At 45.7% G+C, this 18,517-nt stretch overlaps 2 protein-coding genes across 7 annotated transcripts in view; one reads left to right on the forward strand and one right to left on the reverse strand.

Moving 5' to 3' along the window:
• The window catches only part of nom1 (nucleolar protein with MIF4G domain 1), an 81,993-nt gene extending 73,241 nt beyond the window's left edge, over positions 1 to 8,752 (reverse strand). The window contains exon 1 of one of the 3 annotated variants that reach the window (XM_038798383.1): positions 8,502 to 8,752. Coding sequence is in view for 2 of the 3 variants with exons in the window: in XM_038798381.1 (XP_038654309.1) it covers positions 6,486 to 7,328 (843 nt within the window). In the remaining variant the exon portion in view is untranslated. Of the gene's footprint in view, positions 1 to 6,485; positions 7,515 to 8,501 lie in introns of those variants that run through there. The other 2 variants (XM_038798381.1, XM_038798382.1) reach the window with 2 other exon arrangements.
• Positions 7,830 to 18,517, forward strand: part of lmbr1 (limb development membrane protein 1) — a 211,626-nt gene continuing 200,938 nt past the window's right edge. For 2 of the 4 annotated variants that reach the window (XM_038798384.1, XM_038798387.1), the window contains exon 1: positions 7,830 to 8,086. In XM_038798384.1, coding sequence (XP_038654312.1) covers positions 8,024 to 8,086 — 63 coding nt within the window. In that variant the 5' untranslated portion in view covers positions 7,830 to 8,023. The remainder of the gene's footprint in view (positions 8,087 to 18,517) is intronic. The other 2 variants (XM_038798385.1, XM_038798386.1) reach the window with 2 other exon arrangements.

Here is an 18,517-nt window from a genome sequence, read left to right on the forward strand (position 1 = left end):
GGTAATAGATATAGGACAGAGGTCAGAGGTGGGTTTTTTACGCAAAGAGTGGTGAGGCCGTGGAATGCCCTACCTGCAACAGTAGTGAACTCGCCAACATTGGGGGCATTTAAAAGTTTATTGGATAAGCATATGGATGATAAGGGCATAGTGTAGGTTAGATGGCCTTTAGATTTTTTCCATGTCGGTGCAACATCGAGGGCCGAAGGGCCTGTACTGCGCTGTATCGTTCTATGTTCTATGTTCTAAGTCCAAATGACTCTTCTTCAGAGCTAGAGTGAGAGAAAAGTGATGGGGGTGGAGCAGAGTAGGAGGTTAGAGATAAGCGGGAACCAGGAGAGATTTAACAAAGATGTTACGGCCACAAGACAAAGGCAGTGTTAATGATGGTGCTAAAAGTCAAAAGAAGATGCTGATACTGGCATAAAGTTAAGACAGCAAAATACGTATGTTAATTGCAGATCAAAAGGTCAGCATTCTGAAAACATACTTAAGAACAAGTGACAGATGGCCTTGTGCGCAGGGTGGGGGGGGGGGGGGGGGCGCACTGGGACAACAAAAATGAAAATAATTTGAAAAAGGATTTAAAAAACAGGTCACGGTGGAGGAGGAGTTCATAGTCTGAAGCTGCTGAACTCCATGCTCAATCCAGAAGGCTGTAAAGTGCCTAATCATAAGACGAGGTGCTGTTCCTCAAGTTTGCGTTAGGCTTCCCAAGGATGGATATGTGGGCATGAGAGCAAGATGTTGAGTTGAAGTGGCAAGTGACAGGGAGGTTGGGGTCATGCTTGCAGACTGAGCAAAGGTGTTCTGCAAAATGTTCACCCAGTCTGCGCTGTCTCCGAGACTGCAGGACTACATTTATGAATATTTCTTACAAAATGTTGGCTGGTGAATCAGTGTCAAGGCACCATGAATTTAAAAGTGTCAGAGTGAGAACAAGATTTAGGGGGAAAATATTTACAATGAAACAGAAATTGCTGGCACACGCAGGTCAGTCAGCTTGTGCAAGAGTAAGAGCTAACATTTCTTGCCCGGAAAAAGTTAGTGACCTGAAATGTTACACATTTGTCACTCTCTACTGATGCTGCCTGACCTGTTTTGTCTTCCCAGCATTTCTGTTTTTATTTTGTACTTCCAGTAAATGCAGTAATTTGCTTTCATCTTTAGTGAATGGAGCATTCTTTGCCACAGGGTGCGGTTGAGGCACAGGCCATTGCACCTTTTAAAATAAACTGAATAAATATTTGCAGCAAAGGAATGTGCAGAGCTTATGCAGAGAGCAATGAGACTAGATTTGAACTGCTTTTGCAGAAGGTCAACAAAGGCCTTCTGTGCTGGAAACAACTGTGGTTCCATGGCAGAAAATTCAAGATCAAATTGGACAATGCTTGGAAGGGAATCCAACACAAACTGCAGTGGGGTACTAGAATCAAAGCAACAAACATATGCAAAAGAGTCATGGATAGACTGAGCTTTGGTTTAAGTAGGTAATACTGCATTGATGGAGCAAAGCAATTTTGGTGATGACTGCAGTCAGATTTAAATTTTAGTTTGGGGTCAAAGAGGTCAAAATTATGAATTGTCTGGTTTCACTTGAGAGACTGGCCAACTATATATATATATATATATAAAGGAAGTGGGGACTGTGGCAGATTTTGGTATTTCTGATGCTCAGCTCAGAGAAATTCTAATTTATCCATGATCCAGGCAATCTGTGAAGTGCAAGGAGGGTGCAAACCACATATCTAGGAAGTAGAGAGGGATTTAAACTAAATGGGGGGGGGGGGGGGGGTTCTGCAGTGTAAGCTTACAAAGCATAAGGATATGACAGCATTACATGGCAGCTATTTAGGTAATGATACCCAGAGTGTGACAGGAAGGGACATAGAATTTACAGTGCAGGAGGCCATTCCACCCATCGAGTCTGCACCAGCCCTTGTAAACAGCACCCCACACCTCCACCCTATCCCTGTAACCCAGTCTAACCTTTTTGGACACTAAGGGCAATTTATCATGGCTAATCCACCTAACCTGCACATCTTTAAACTGTGGGAGGAAACCCACGCAGACACGGGGAGAACGTGCAGACTCTGCAGAGAGAGTGACCCAAGCCGGGAATCGAACCTGGGACTGTTTAGCAGCCGTGCTAACCACTGTGCTACCGTGCTGCCCACTTAGTACACAAACATTTAAAAAAGCAACAAATGGGGTCAAAAAGGGGAAAATGGTAACAAGGCAAAATAAAAATGGTTCTTTACTTAAATGCATGCAGCATTCAGCACAAAATAAATAAATCAAGCGCACAAATGGAGGTTAAAGGGTATGATTTTGTAGCCATCACCGAGATATGGTTACAGGAGGATCAAAACTGAGAACTAAATATTCAGGGATGTGTGGCTTTTCGAAAGGGCAGGCAGGAAGGAAAGGGTGATGGGGTAGCTTTGTTCGATGGGATAAGTACAATAACAAGAAATTATCTTGGATCGGAAGATGTAGAATCCATATGGGTAGAGGTAAGAAACATCAAGGGGAAGATGACACTGGTGAGAGTATCTATAGGCCCCCTAACAGTAGCTGTACTGTAGGACAGAGAATAAATGAGGAGATAATCAAGGCATGTAAAAAAGGCAGTACTTCAATCATGGGTGACTAATCTTCATGTAGATTGGCAGAGTAGCCATGAGAAAGGATGCAAAGAGTGTATTCAGGACAGTTCCCCAGAATATGGTGTGGATTCAACCAGTGATCAGGTTATTTTGGATTTGGTAATGTGTAATCAGGCAGGTTTTATAAGCAACTTCAGAGTAAAAGATCCCCTAGGAAGCGGTGACCATAACATGGCAAATTTAGCATTCAATTTGAGTGAGAAACTTGGGTCAGAAACAACCAGTAGATCTAATATACTTGAATTTCCAAAAAGCATTTGATAAGGTTCCACACAAAAGGCTACTTAATAACTTAAGAGCCCATGGTGCTGGGATGCCTCCATTAGCATCGATAAACAATTGGCTAACTAATAGAAAAGAGGGGCATTTTCAGGATTGTAACTTGTAACTAGTGAAGTGCCACAGGAATCTGTGGTGGACCACAATTATTCACAATATATATTAATAGGGAAGTGAATGCACTGTTGCCAAGTTTGCAGATGACACAAATATAGGTGGGAAGGCAGGTGGTGAGGATGACAGAAAGAGTCTATAGAGTGATATAGACAGATTAGGTGCATGAACAGAAAAACTTGGCAGATGGAATATAATGTAGGAAAATGTGAAGTTACGTACTTTGGTAAAGGAGCTGCAGAAAACTGCAGTGCAGAGGGATCTGAGGGTCCTCATGGGTAAATCACAAATAGCTAGCATGCAAGCGCAGCAGGTAATTTGGAAGGTATATGGAATGTTGGCCTTTATTTCAAAGTAATGGAGCACAAAAACAGGGAAATCCTGCTAAAACAACACAAGGCACTAGTTAGACCACATCTGGAATACTGCCAACAGTTTTGGTCACCTTATCTAAGGAAAGATATAGTGGCACTGGAGCAGTCCAGAGAAGGTTCACTAGGTTGATCCCGGGTATGGAAGGATCTTCTCACGAGGAAAGGTCAAGTAGATTGGGCTTGTACTCACTGGAGTTCAGAAGAATGAGAGGTGATCTTAGTGAGGCATACAGGATTCTCAGGGGCATGACAGGGTAGATGCTGAGGGGTTGTTTCCCCTTGTGAGAGATTCAGCACAATAGGGCACAATCTCAGAGTAAGTGATCACCCATTTAAGAAGAAATGAGACAGACTATACACAGTAGCATAGTAGTTCGCACAATTGGTTCAGCTCCAGGGTCCCAGGTTCGATTCCTGGTGTGGGTAACTGTCTGTGCGGAGTCTGCACATTCTCCCCGTGTCTGTGTGGGTTTCCTCCGGGTGCTCCGGTTTCCTCCTAGTCCAAAGATGTGCAGGTTAGGTGGATTGGCCATGCTAAATTGCCCTTTGTGTCCAAAAAGGGTAGATAGAGTTACTGGGTTATGGGGATAGGGTGGAGGAGTGGGCTTAGGTAGGGTGCCCTTTCCAAGGGCCGGTGCAGACTCGATGGGCTGAATGGCCTCCTTCTGCACTGTAAATTCTATGATTCTCTTAGAGGGTAGTGAATCTGTGGAATTGTTTACCGTTCAGAGTTTAAAGGACTGGTCTGGTAAGTATGTTCAAGGCTGAAATAGACAAGACTTTTAATCAGTAAGGGAATCAAAGGTTATGGGGATAAGACTGGAATGTGGAATTGAGGATTATATCAGATCAGCCATGATCTCATTGAATGGCAGAGAACACTCGATGGGCCGAGTGCCGCCCCAACACCACATGGAGCACAGTCGTTCAAGGCGGATGCTCACCACCACCTCTGCATGGGCAATTAGAGATGGGCAATAAATGCTGGCCATGCCAACAATGGTCACATCTAATGAACAAATTAAAAAAAAAAAAATCAAAAGTCAATTGGACATGTACTTTCAGAGGACAAATTTTCAGGTTTATGGGAACATGCCGGGATGTGGGAATGAATTGGACAACTCTTTCAAAGAACTATGGCCATGGCACAACAGACTGAATGACTTAATTATGTGCTGTAAGACTTTATGGATGCAGCTGAAGTGTCAGAGGAAATGATAAAGCCAGTGTCATGCGTGATCACGGATTACATGGAAGCTAACCTTATGCTTATGGATGATATCTACAAGGAGGAATATGCAACTAGGAGGGCTGAGCAGAGTCTTGGGAGGGCTGGTGATCAAGAGTAGTTACTCAAGAGTAAATGTAGAGGATTTGCACTGGATGAATTCAGATAGGTGGAACTAGAGATATGCAAGGGGTGTCATAGAAATGAACAGTAGAGAGAATCTATTAGGGAAGATGGCATAACTGTCAGACAGATAGATCTGGGCAAGAGAGAATGCACCATAAAAGAGTTGACAGTTTTTCATCAGGACAGATTGGATTGGATTTGTTTATTGTCACGTGTACTGAGGTACAGTGAAAAGTATTTTTCTGCAAGTAGCTCAACAGATCATTCAGTACATGGGAAGAAGAGGGAATTAAACAAAATTCAAGAAAATACATAATAGGGCAACACAAGATTTACCATGTAACTACATAAGCATTGGCATCGGATGAAGCATACAGGGTGTAGTGTTAATGAGGTCAGTCAATAAGAGGGTCATTTAGGAGTCTGGTGACAGTGGGGAAGAAGCTGTTTTTGAGTCTGTTCGTGCGTGTTCTCAGACTTCTGTATCTCCTGCCCAATGGAAGAAGTTGGAAAAGTGAGTAAGCCGTAAAAGTGAGATGCAGGAATGCCAAGCAACAATTTGTACTGCATGAGAAAGAGATATTAATTGATTGACAAGGCGATTGATTGGTCTTGCCATTGAGAATGTACCAAAGAACCATTGTTCCCATGGTTTTGCTTAATTTGAAAAAAAAATGCACTGCCTAGACATGTTCTTCTTGCTCAGCAAAGGACAGATCCCTGCACACAAACATGTGTCGCTTCTAGCAAGTGCAGATGAGCCACACTTCCAAATCTGACAATGTTAAATTGAATGGTGTAATTCTTAGCACACTTGGAATTGTTCAGCACTCACATCTAATATCAGACATCATTTTCTGAGTTTTGCAAGCATGGGCTGGTTGATATTTTTGGTTGTGAAGAGTTAAGGGACATGTTGCTTGATATGATCTACCAGTCGTTGAGATTTACAGCTACATGCCGAGTATCTCTGACACATTCATAAAAACGAATTTATGCTACGTGGTAGGAAGAATGTCTTTTTGACTTGATGGCAGCACCCCGTTGGTAGAAAACAGCATTTGCATTGCCAGTGTACATTAACAGCTTGAAATCTGTCGCTCAAATTTTTGAGTTCCCTTACCCTTCTGGGGTAATTTGATACAGGCTGGGCACTTCGGAGATCTGCAAGTGGCAGACGTAGATCCATTTGTGAGTATGGACATAAACAGGAATGATCTGATGAGGTAGCTATTTCCCCCAGGATACAGATATTATTCAGGACTTGAGGATGTTTCAATGTTAAGAAAGAATAATATTAAAGTTTAAGAGTGGGTAAGAAACAGAAGACAAGAGGTGAACATAGCAGTGAAAACGGTCTTGATATTTATTATGAAGAAATTCTTGAAGTGAGGGTAAAGGAAGTGAGAGATGGCTAGTGATATGAAAGGGACTATTCGCCTTACAGGATGTAGGTATTAAATTGGAATAGAGGACTAGGATAAATGAAAATGCCGGCGAAAAGACATAAAAAGATGAAGAGCTGTTCAGCACAAAAGCAGTGGGGAAAGGGTTACTTGGAATGATGGCAGGTCATGAGACTTTTTTGGGGGGGGGGGGGGGGAATGTTCAGCAAACCCCAACTCCCCAGATATTTTAAACTGATCTGCAAGATTAATGGGTCTTTTTGCCTCAGAGACAGGTAACTACGTTCACCTCTTTCACCTTGTGTACATGGTTGTTACTGCAATCCGCCCTAGCGTTCCCACGTGTTGGTTGGTCTGGTTGGGAACCACCTTCTTCTTCATCATCGTCCTGAGATGTTTCCATTTCCATCACACAGGCTTTGTCCCCCTCACTCTCCTGACCAGAGTCCGTATCCTCTCCGGAGCCCTCTTGATTCTCAGTTTGATCGGGGTCAGACTCGACCTCCTCGTTCATCAAGTCCTCCTCTTCCACTGCGCTCGTCTCATCGTCACTTTCATACAACCCGGACAAGCCGGCGGCGCCGGGCTCAATGACACCCAGGATGTAATCCAGGCCATCCCGGGCGAAGGCCTGCGGCATGGCACTTTTGTTTTTGCGCTTGTTGAGTCCCAGTGCTTTCTCCAGCCGCTGGATTTCTCTCTCCTCCTCCTCGTTGGCCTCCAGCAAGCCCATTCTCCTGGTCTGCTTACTCTTGCCTTTGCCCCTGGCTGCCTGTGCGGGCGGTGGCCGTGCCGTCGCCGCCTTCTCCTCCTTCCTCTCCTCCTCCAGCGACCCCGGCCCAGTGTGACCATTCCCCTCCACCGGTAGCGGTTTCACGCCGCTATCGACGCCCTCCCCGACCTCCGGGCTGCGGTTCAGGTGCTTCCTCTGGTAATAGTCTCTCATCCTGCATTTCTTTTGCATTCTCCGCTCCTTCCTCATCTCCTTCCGACTTTTCACCCTCCTGACCCCGAGGCCGGCATCCCGGGACTGGTCACCGGCGGCCGCCGTTGCCACGAACCTCTGCACGGCCACTTGGAACTGCTTCAACAACCCGGCGCCACGCCGCTGACCCTTCCTCTTCTTCATCATTGACTTGCGCAACAATAACAAAAAAAACAAATCTTTTTTAAAAAAAATTTCAACGCACGGGTAGAATATTTATTTGCTGTTAACCAAACATGTTGCAACTGCCACGCGACAGTTCAGCTCCGAGGAGGGGTTTGAAATGGTCGCCGCACGCGCTTTACGGCCGTTCGTTCAATAAAAACGGTCATTTGATGGAGCCGCAATCAATCTGAGACGCCTTCCCACCTCATCCCGCCCCCTTCACCAATACCGCACTGTGATTGGCTAACACCGAGTCAGGGCCCCGCTGATGGTCGATTACCATTGGTTTGTTCTCCCATCAATCGGATCGGGTCCTTTTGTTTTGTTCCGGCTCACAAGAAGCCTGGCAAATTCGGTCGGCACCGCCTCTCCCCACCCAGCCTATGGGTGGACGCGATCTAAGGAGCTCGCGCCGTCATTGGGCCGTCCGCCAGCCAACGGGAGGCGTTGTTACTTGGTCTGCTGGCCCGCGGTCGCGCGCGCGCAGTGATGAAGGAAAGGGGCCGGGGGAGGTGGTGATGTTGTTGTTGCGCGGCCGCCGTTTGAAATATCGTGTTGCCGACCGCCTCGTCCACTGGTCATTGCATTGCTCAATCCCCGCCTCATCTCCTCCCCCTTCCCGCGCGCACTATTGTAATTTTTTTTATTTTTTAAGTGTTTAAAAGTCTCGATGAAGGATGGACACTGACGATGTGACAATCAGAGAGCAAAACTTTCACAGCCAGGTCCGGGAGTACACCGTGAGTAAACTCAGCAGCACCTGCATCGCCACCCCAGCATCGCCTCTGCATTGTTTTCACACCACTAACTACAAAAATGACACCGGGAAAGGGGGGAGGGAGAGGGCGACGGCGGCTCCTCTTGTTTCAGCCGTTCCCCTTTCAAAAAAAGACAACTCTTCCCCCCCCCCCCCCCTTTGGTACATCCGTTGTGCCGATTTTGTTGTTGTTTTTCGCGGTTCCCACACAAGAGAGCGCAGTTTGTTTCTGAATCGAGTCACGTCCCGTTTTATTGTCAGCTAGCCGGCTGCCTCCCGTTCCTGCCGGGTCGTCCCATTGTCTCTGCCCCGTTTCTTTCCCCCCTCCCCCTCTTTTTTTTTGCCTTTCCACGGCTCGTGGTTTTTCATATGTATGTATTTTTTAAAAATATGTCTACCTGCTTGCAAGTGTTTTCATCTGCAGGGGGAATAACCCCGGCAGCGAGGCAACACGGGCCGGCCCTGCTATAACGGTGCTTTCGTCTCTAGGCCCCAGATCCAGGGTGTTCGGTGTCCATTGCTGGTTGTTCTTCGGCTGGGGGCGAACGCGGATCTATTATTCCGGAGTTACTCATTTTTGAGGACGTGTCTGATCGGCTTTGTAGCCCCAGTCCTACTTGTTGGCGCAGAGATGTTGGTTAGGTGGCTCTGGTTAATTTGAGTCTTGTCGTTCCGTGGAGTGTTATCTCGCGTCTTAACGAAAGCACTGACTTTATCTGGACGTGAAGGCATCTCAGATGAATTACAAGTCAGATGTTGTAGTTTGGAAGAAAGCCTTATTTAAATGTAATGCCATTTTGAAAGATGCCAATGCAGACTATAAGATTTCTGATTTAGATCGAATAGTAATTATTAGAACTGGTTAATTTTGTTGTGATCGTTGTAACTACATGGGGGGGGGGGGGGGGGGGGGGGGTGCTTCGGGTCTTGTGGGCCAGTGGCCGTGTTCCTGAGCCAGAAGCTACTGAGTCTCACTCAGAGACTTGGTTGTTGGTTAGGGAAGGTACTTACGAAATGTGGACAAATAAACCGTAAGACGTAGGAGCAGTAAGCCACTGGGGCCCAACGAGTCTGCTCCGCCATTCAATTACATCATATCTGATAGGATCCCCAACTCCACTTTCCCGTCTTATCCCCATAACCCTCGATTCCCTAACTGATTAAAAATCAGTCCATGCAGCTCTCTGCGATAAAGATTTGTTAGCCTCTGAGAGAAATATTCCTCCTCTCTCTGTCTTAAATGGGTAACCCCTTACTTTCAGATTATGCCCTCTGGTCCTAGACTCTCCCACAAGGGGAAACATCTGCTGAGCATCTACCCTGTTAAGCCCCCTAAACTGAGAATCCTGAGTGTTTCAATATGAAAATCTCAATATTGTCACAAGTAAGCTTCAAATGAAGTTACTGTGAAAAGCCCCTAGTCGCCACATTCTGGCGCCTGTTCGGGGAGGCTGGTACGGGAATTGAACCATGCTGCTGGCCTGCCTTGGTCGGCTTTCAAAGCCAGTGATTTAGCCCTGTGCTAAACCAGCCCCTTTAATAAAGGGGTAAAGGTCCAGTAATAAAGTCACCTCTCATTCTTCTAAACTCCAGTACACTCATAGAATTTACAGTGCAGAAGAAGGCCATTTGGCCCAATGAGTCTGTATCAGCCCTTGGAAAGAGCATCCCATTTAAGGCCACACTTCCAACCTATCTCCGTAATCCCACCTAACTTTTTTTTGGACACTAAGTGCAAATTAGCATGGCCAATCCACCTAACCTGCTCATCTTTGGACTGTGGGAGGAAACCGGAGCACCCGGAGGAAACCCATGCAGATACGGGGAGAACGCCAGTGAACCAAGCCGGGAATCGAACCTGGGACCCTGGAGCTGTGAAGCAACTGTGCTAGTCACTGTGCTACCGTGATGCCCTCAACCTCTCTCATAAGAAAATCCCACCAGACCCGGGATCAAGCTAGTGAAACATCTCAGGCCTGCCTCCAATGCCAATATATATTTCCTTAGATAAGGGTACCAAAACTGTTCACAGAATTCCAGATGCCTAATATAGTTTTATCAAGACTTCCCTCTTTGTATACTCCATGCTCTTTGACGTAAAGGCCATCATTCCATTTGCCCTCGCAATTACCTGTTGAACTTGCATGCTAGTTTTGTGATTTATGTATGAGGACCCCAAATCCTTCTGTGCTGCCGTGTTTTGCAGTCTTTTGCTGTTTAAATAATATTCAGCGAGTTTATTCTTCCGACCAAGGTGCATAACTTCACATTTTCCAACATTATATTCCATCTGCCAAGTTTTTTGCCCAATCATCCAACCTGTCTATATCTCTCTATAGACCTTTTGTGTCAACCTCGCAACTTACCATCCACCTATTTTCGTGTCATCTGTAAACTTTGCAATAGTGCATTCACTTCCCTCGTCCAAGTCATTAATATGTATTGTGAATAATTGTGCCCCAGCACGGATCCCTGTGGCACTCCACTCGGTGCAGGTTGCCTTTCTGAAAATGCTCCTCTTATCCCAATTCTGTCTTCTATCAGTTAGCCAATCCTCCATCATTGCTAATATACTACCAACACCATAGGCTCAGTCTCATTCTCCAAGGGGCCAATGTTCACTTTGTTCTCTCTCTTCCTTTTTATGTATTTGAAGAAACTTTTGCTGTCTGTTTTTATTATGCTTTTGGTTATCTTTTGTTGCTTTTTAAAACTTTCCTAATCCTCAGCCTGACTACTAATCGTAGCCACATTTTTATTTTTTTTCTTTCAACTTGATACAATATTTCACTTTCTTGGATAACCATGGTTAATTTATCCCCATCCTAGACTCTTTCTTCCTCAGTAGGGTATATTTTTGTTGCGAGTCATGAACTATTTTCAGAAATGTCTGCCATTGCTGATCAACTGTCTTTCTGCTAAACTCCTTTCCCAGTCCACGCCAACCAATTCTCTCCAGTCCTTCATAATCACCCTTATTTATGCATAGCACAGTTGTTTCTGACCCATGTTTCTCACTCTCAGATTGAATGCTAAATTCTGCCATGTTATGTTCACTGTATTCTCAAGTTCATTTCCTCTTGAGATTGTTTATATTAAACCTGCCTTATTGCCTAATCCAAAATAGTCTGATCCCGGGTTGGATCCACAAATTGTTCAAGGAAACTTGAGTGTCCCAAATACACTCTTTGAATTCCTCATAGCTACCCCATCCAATTTGATTTTCCCAATCTACGTTAAAGTCACCCATAATTAAAGTACTGCCGTTTTTACATGCCTTTATTATCTGCTGATTCATTCTCCATCCTGCAGCAAGAACCTTCTCGTGCGGTGCCGCCACTTCAATAAAGATGCCTTGTTGCTCTTGAAATTGGGCGTTTAATGTCCTGCACCTCTAGCTGCTGCCGTCCGTCGGTACGCACCATATCATCAGCGAGGGAAAACTTTCAAAGGCAGCTGCGCTACCAAAGACCCCATCCCAACCCCTGCCGCCATGAATCAATGAGGATTAGAACATATTGTTTTGACTCGAAAATGCTGAAACTTTGACCAACAGATCATCTCGGTAAATAGTAATAGCCATGCAGACAAAGGTAAAAACAAAGGTCGAAAGATGAACAGAGCCGGAGCTCGTGAGTGCTCAACCTCTCACGTCACGTGATTCTTCCAATTTCGCATTACAGAATGTAGATGCCACTGGCAGGGCCAGTGTTTATTGCTCACCCCTCATTGCCCTTGAGAAGGTGATAGTGAGTTGCCGCCTTGAATTGCTGAAGCTGCTGTGATGTAGATACATCCATAGTGCTGTTATGGAGGGAGTTCCAGGATTTTGACCCAGTGACAGTGAAGGCGATCATAAGTATGAGGTGGAGGTTGTAGCTGGGAATATTGCGCCTAGAGGAGAATGCTGTATAATAGTTTTATGGGAATGCTCATAATCCAAAAGAGTGTAAATAATATCAATATGTCTGACATATATTCTCGCTTCAAAACTTGAGAACTGTGACACGAATGCAATTCCTATTTTACCAGTTTAGATTCAGCAAAGCAAATTGACAGAATGCTAACCTCTTTCAAACCTCTCACAATGCATATATCAAGGCTGACATTTCAGTAGCGCACCAAAGGATTTCTGTAGTGTTGGAAGTATTGTCTTCTGGATGAAATCTTAAATTGAGATCCTGCCACCAAATGAGTGAGCTGAAATACGATGCAGCTGTTTATTTAGAATGCCCCCCCCCCCACCATTATTCTTGTGATATTTTATTCTTTTGAAAAATGGAGAAACAAATAGGAATGAGGATAAGAAACACAAGAATGTGAGGAAGGTGGATGATGTTGATGAAGTACTGTTTAGATTTAATCACAAAAGCACTCCAAATCTTGCTTAACAGCTGCCTGTCGGAAGCTGAGAGGAATTAGGTTGTTTAAGAAGTCTGCAGAAAGCTTCGCAGTATTAAAATGGATTCTTGTTCTGCTGAAAAATGAGATTCAGACTTGTTTAAAAAATGCGATTATGAAGATGACAGTGAGAAACATGCAGTTGAAGCATATCCAAATTTGTAAAACTGGCTATTTACATTTATCTGTGATCAGAATTTTCTATTGTGCCCAGCCTGGTCAAACCGGCACAAAAAAAAGAGAAGTAGTAAAATGAGAAAATAAAACTTTGCAGTATTGTACACTAACTAAATGCACTTGGACACAGTAAAACTGTCAAGACTCGGCTTTAAAAAACTTGGAAACTTTTCCAACCGATTATGAATTCAGCACTAATAGTTGGATGGTGGGAACAATCTTTGTACATTTGCTGTGATCCTTCAGTGCTAGGATGATAAAGTGGTGCTCAAAGGTGTTTTGTTAATGTATATAGTCTTTCACAAGCAGGGTCCAAATTTTGCCATTGCATCCATTATCTTGCCCTGGACAAAAGCGCCATTTATAGCATGAACCTATATCATCAGCAAATCCTGTGCAAGGTGATTTGAGCTTTGAATTAAAAAAATGAAAATCGCTTATTGTAACGAGTAGGCTTCAATGTAGTTACTGTGAAAAGCCCCTAGTCACACTGTTTTCTACAATGTGTTGTAGTAGTTTTGGCTTTTACTCGCATTTGCCAAACATTCAATGATTTTTCGAAAGCATCGATTTCTTCACAATGCCAAAAGCAATCATCATCCTTCTCTTGCAATTTGAGGTTTAGTTCATTTAGAATTGAAAAGTTGGCGCTGGCTGAGCAGGAGGAACATCAAACTGCTGTGGAGTTGGAGGTGGGGATGCTGAGAGATCAGCAGACGAAACTCCTGGAGAAGGTGGAGGACCTAGAGAATAGGTCCCGCTGGCAGAACTTGAGAATCGTTGGGCTCCGTGTAGCCACCGAAGTTGACCATTCCCTAAATACAAAATGGAGGAACGCAAAGCTTGCAGGTTAAAATGGACAATGTTTACAGCACAAGCAGGCTGCACCAAGCCAATGTGTATTCTGTCTGCTAAGAGAGCAGACAGCACCGAAACGAACATTCCGCATACTAATGAGGCAATCTCCGGGATAGTTAACATAGCAATGGAACGATCCCAGGGACAATGGACACAAATAGGGAAGTGATTGCCACAGTGTATGGGAAACCAGACACCCCGGCACCAGCGGGGTTCGAAAACAAAGCACCTGAAGGCCCGCCCAGTAGCCGAGAGATAGCCTCAGTATTGGGGGGGATTCAAACAAATCGATTGGGAAGAGACCCAATCGATTCCGAGCAGGTAAAGGGGTCCGCCCAAAAGGGCGCGAAACCCTGGGACCTATAAAAGACAGGTCACACACTTAGTTCGTTCTTCTTAACCAGCCCTCCTCTCTGGACCAGCATCTCGACCAGCTTTTACCAAAGAAGACCTTGCACGAGAGAGAGGAGAGGTTTGGGACAGCAGCCGCCAGCAAGTAAGTGTCTCACAACGATCGCTACCAGAGATAGACACTCCTGACCCCTTTTAACCCGTACCAACCTGAAGTCTGCAGAGCAGAGCAAGAGGCCTTGTCCCCTGATCCGGCAGTTCCCTTTGAGATAAGTATTGGTTTATTTAGTGGTAGGAATAGTTTAATCATCTTAGCGTGTGCATGGGTAGTATTATAATTGTATTATAATAAACTCAGTTGTTTGAACTTACTAATTGGTGTATGGTTTTATTGCTTTGAACTTGACCTTGAAACTTGTGGCGGTATCTTAACGATACCTGGCGACTCCAGAGCTAAGTAACGAAACAGAGCCAAACGAGTGTTAAGCACACTCACCAAGAACGAGCAACATCCTGGAGGGGTCCGAAGGAGTGGACATTGGGGCATACATCGCAGACATGTTTGAGAAGCTGCTGGAAGATGGGTCATTCTCCCGACCCTTGAGGTGGACAGGACTCACAGCACTCGCGAGGAAGCCGCGAATGGGAAACTTTTATTTTGAGTCACCTGAGGACGTGCTGGATGTCGCAAATAAGAAAGGACTGATGCTGGATTGAGAACTTTTGAAGCTGCAACGGTTTTGGGTTTTTGTTTTTCTGTTTTTTTTAAGTTTCTTGTTTTTCATTTTGTGGAAGCTGTTTGTAATGCCTTTTGCATTGATTTGGGACCAGCGGTAGAGCTGAGTGAGTTAAGGTTTTCATTTGCACTGTTGGGGGTTGGAGGTGTGCTTGTTTAGATCTTGGTGTTTTTCGGTCAGGCAATTGTGTGGGGATTGTTTGATGTTGGAGTATGTTCATATGAGCGGGGGGAGGGTGTGGAGGGAACAATAGGTGGGAGACTGTCCGGTGCCAGGGATGGGGGCCACCAAGCTAACTCGGCGGGCTAGCTCACGGAAGCACAGTGGGAGGTGTGCATATGTTCGGTTTATTAAAGGGGTTGGGTTACAGAGTGTTGTTACTGGGAGGGAAGAGGGGTAAATGTTCTGCTGACGGGGGAGGGTCTTGGGCTAAGGGACAGAGAGGAGGTTGGGGGCGAAGGCTGCCTGGGGGCGGACTGGTGGAGGCGCGGAGCATGGGCTGGATGCGGGCCCAAAAAAGGGGATGGCTGATCGGCGAGGGAGGGGAGCAATGAGCCCCCAAACTAGGCTGATCACTTGGCATGTTCGAGGGTTAGATGGGCCGGTCAAGAGGGCACGTGAGTTTGTGCATCTTAGGAGACTGAAGGCGAACGTGGTAATGTTGCAGGAGACGCACCTTAGAGTAACTGACCAGATTACGTTGAGGAAAGCTGGGTCAGTCAGGTCTTGCACTCTGGACTGGATTCAAAGACGAGAGGGGTCGCAATCCTGATCAATAAGCGGGTGGTGTTTGAGGCAGGTAGAATAGTTTCGGATGTGGGAGGTCGGTACATTATGGTCAGTAGGAAACTAGAGGTGGTGCAGGTGGTATTAATAAATGTGTATTCGTCAAATTGGGATGATGTAGAGTTTATAAAGAGGATGCTGGGGAAGATACCGGACCTGGACTCGCACAGGTTGGTCATGGGAGGGGACTCCGGCTTGGACCGGTCAAGCTCGAAAACGGGCAGAGTGCCAGCAATGGCAAAGGAACTAAAAGTGTTCATGGAGCAGATGGGGGGGGGGGTGGATCAATGGAGATTTTCGGTGATGGGACGCACTTCCGTTGTCACTGGCTGGGAGGGTGCAGACGGTGAAGATGACGGTCCTCCCGAGATCCCTGTTTGTATTTCAGTGTCTCCCCATCTTTATTCCGCGGTCCTTTTTTAAACGGGTCAACAAAGTGATCACTGGCTTTGTTTGGGCGGGCAAGACCCTGTGAGTAAGGAAAGTAATGCTTGAGTGGAGTCGGGGAGAGGGCGGGCTGGTGCTGCCAAATTTTAGTAACTATTACTGGGTGGCGAATATAACCATGATCAGGAAGTGGGTTGTGGGGGTGGGGTCAGCATGGGAGCGAATGGAGGTGGCTTCATGCAAGGGCACCCGTCTGGGGGCGTTGGTAACTAAACCTCTGCCGTTCCCGCTGGCACGGTACTCCACCAGCCTCGTGGTGGTGGCATCCCTGAGAGTCTGGGGGCAATGGAGGAGACATGTGGGAGCAGAGGGAGCATTGGTCTGGTCCCGAATCTGTAATGATCACCGGTTTGCCCCGGGGAGGATGAATGGGGGGTTCCGGATATGGCGGCGAGCAGGGATTGAGAGGATGTGGGATATGTTCATAGAGGGGAGCTTTCCGAGTATGAGGGCGAAGGAGGAGAGGTTTGGGTTGGCGAGGGGAAACAAATTCAGGTATCGGCAGGTGCGGGGCTTGCTACGTAAACAGGTGTCAACCTTCCTGCTCCTCCCACCAGGAAGGATTCAGGACAGGGTAGTTTCCAGAGGGTGGGTAGGAGAAGGGAGCATTTACAAGGAACGTATGGGGTCAGAGGAGACGCAGACCGAGGAGCTGAAGCGCAAGTGGGAGGAGGAGCTGGGAGGAGAGATAGAGGATGGTCTTTGGGCGGACGTGCTGAGTAGAGTCAACGCGTCAGCAACATGTACCAGACTCAGCCTGATACAATTCAAGGTCGTTCCTTGGGCTCACATGACAGTGGCCCGGATGAGCAGATTGTTTGGGTGGAAGACAGGTGGGCAAAATGTGCGGGATGACAAGCGAACCATGTCCAAATGTTCTGGACATGTCCGAAGCTTAGGGGATTTTGGCAGGGGTTTGCAGATGTCATGTCCACGGTGTTAAAAACAAGGATGGCACCAAGTCCAGAGATGGCGATTTGTGGAGTGTCAGAAAACCCGGGAATCCAGGAGGAGAAAGAGGCAGACGTTCTAGCCTTTGCTTCCCTGGCAGCCCGGAGACGGATACTATTAGCTTGGAGGGACTCGAAGCCCCCAAAGTCGGAGACCTGGCTATCTGACATGGCTAGCCTTATCTGTTTGGAGAAAATCAAGTTAGCCTTGAGCGGATCACTGTTAGGGTTCACCTGGAGGTGGCAACAGTTTGTCGACTTCTTTGCGGAAAATTAATCGTCAGCAGAAGGGGGGAGGGGGGTTAGTTTAGCTTAGAGTAGGGGGTTAATAAAGGTGGGACCTGTAAGGAAGGGAGACGGTTTTTGCACTATGTTTATAGTTTCATGTACAGTGTTTATTTTGTTATTGTTAGAATACCAAAAATACCTCAATAAAATGTTTATTTTTAAAAAAAAAGATGTCTGCAAGGTATAGACATAGTTAGCATCCAAGTTTCATCAGCAAACAAATCAGCCAGAGCGGACGATTTCTCAAGGAGGAACGCGTGGATTTGACATTTCAGTTCGTAAACTCTGACAAGCACCCATTGTAGTTCTGTGTAGAACAATGAATGCGTGTGCTCTGACTCCATATCGGAACACACTTCCTCAAAAAGACTGGTATTGAGTGCGTGTGTTTAATGAAATTCACAACGTTCACAATTCCTTTCCAAGATCGCATGGAATTCCTTTCAATGGCAGTCCCTCATGGTGAATAAAACAATGATTCAAAATACTGTCCTGACCAGCTGCCTCCTTAATCCTTATTATAACTGACATTTTTTTTCCCAGTCATGTTGGCTGCTCCATGGCTTGTGATTCCTCTGCAACCCAGGTGAGCCCACACTTTCCAACCACATAACTATTCAATGCTTCAAAAATCTCTGCCCCAGTTGTGTTGGTTGGTAATGTCAGGCAGCACAGCAAATCCTCTACAAATTAATTGAGCCAAACATACCGAACATAAACTAGCAAGATTGCACAACCTGAATGTCTACTTTCATCCAGTTATATTGAGAATTCCTGTGCTGATTTTAAACAAGAAACAAGTTGGGTGCCGAAATTCTCAGCAATATCACAAATTTGGCGAACCACTGTGTTATCATGAAGTGGGATGCATTTTACTTTTTCAGCTAACCTCTCATCTAGGATGTACGAACCATGTGTATTACTGCAGGAAGATTTCATCTCTGCTACAGTGTGGGGGCATTTTCTCTTTAGCTACACGGTAAGAGGCTAATTGTTCTTTGTCATTCAATGTAACATTTCTGCTGAGGACATTAGCTGACGATTTAAGTTCGCGCTCCATACTTTGGGGAAAAAAAACCAAGAAGTTTGTCCTCAAACTCACCATGCTGAGACTTCAAATGCCTTTGAAGTTTTGAGGAATTTAAACTTCAGTTGCCAGTAGTACATGGGATTTGTATCCTGATTTGCATTGGCACAATTAATAAAGCCATACCTTAAAAGATCATCTTTATACTGCTTTGCTAAATAGGGTGCTCTTACCAAGGGCCGGTGCAGACCCAATGGGCTGAATAGCCTCCTGGACTGTAGGGATTCTATAATTTCCCCTCTATGGGTTGCTCACCAGAGGCCCTGAAGCTGTCTCAACACTGTTTTGTCCCACTGTGGACTCCTTGGAATAGCTCACACCACCACTGCTTT

This window comes from Scyliorhinus canicula, chromosome 5, assembly GCF_902713615.1.
Source record: "Scyliorhinus canicula chromosome 5, sScyCan1.1, whole genome shotgun sequence".
Lineage (NCBI taxonomy): Eukaryota > Metazoa > Chordata > Chondrichthyes > Carcharhiniformes > Scyliorhinidae > Scyliorhinus > Scyliorhinus canicula.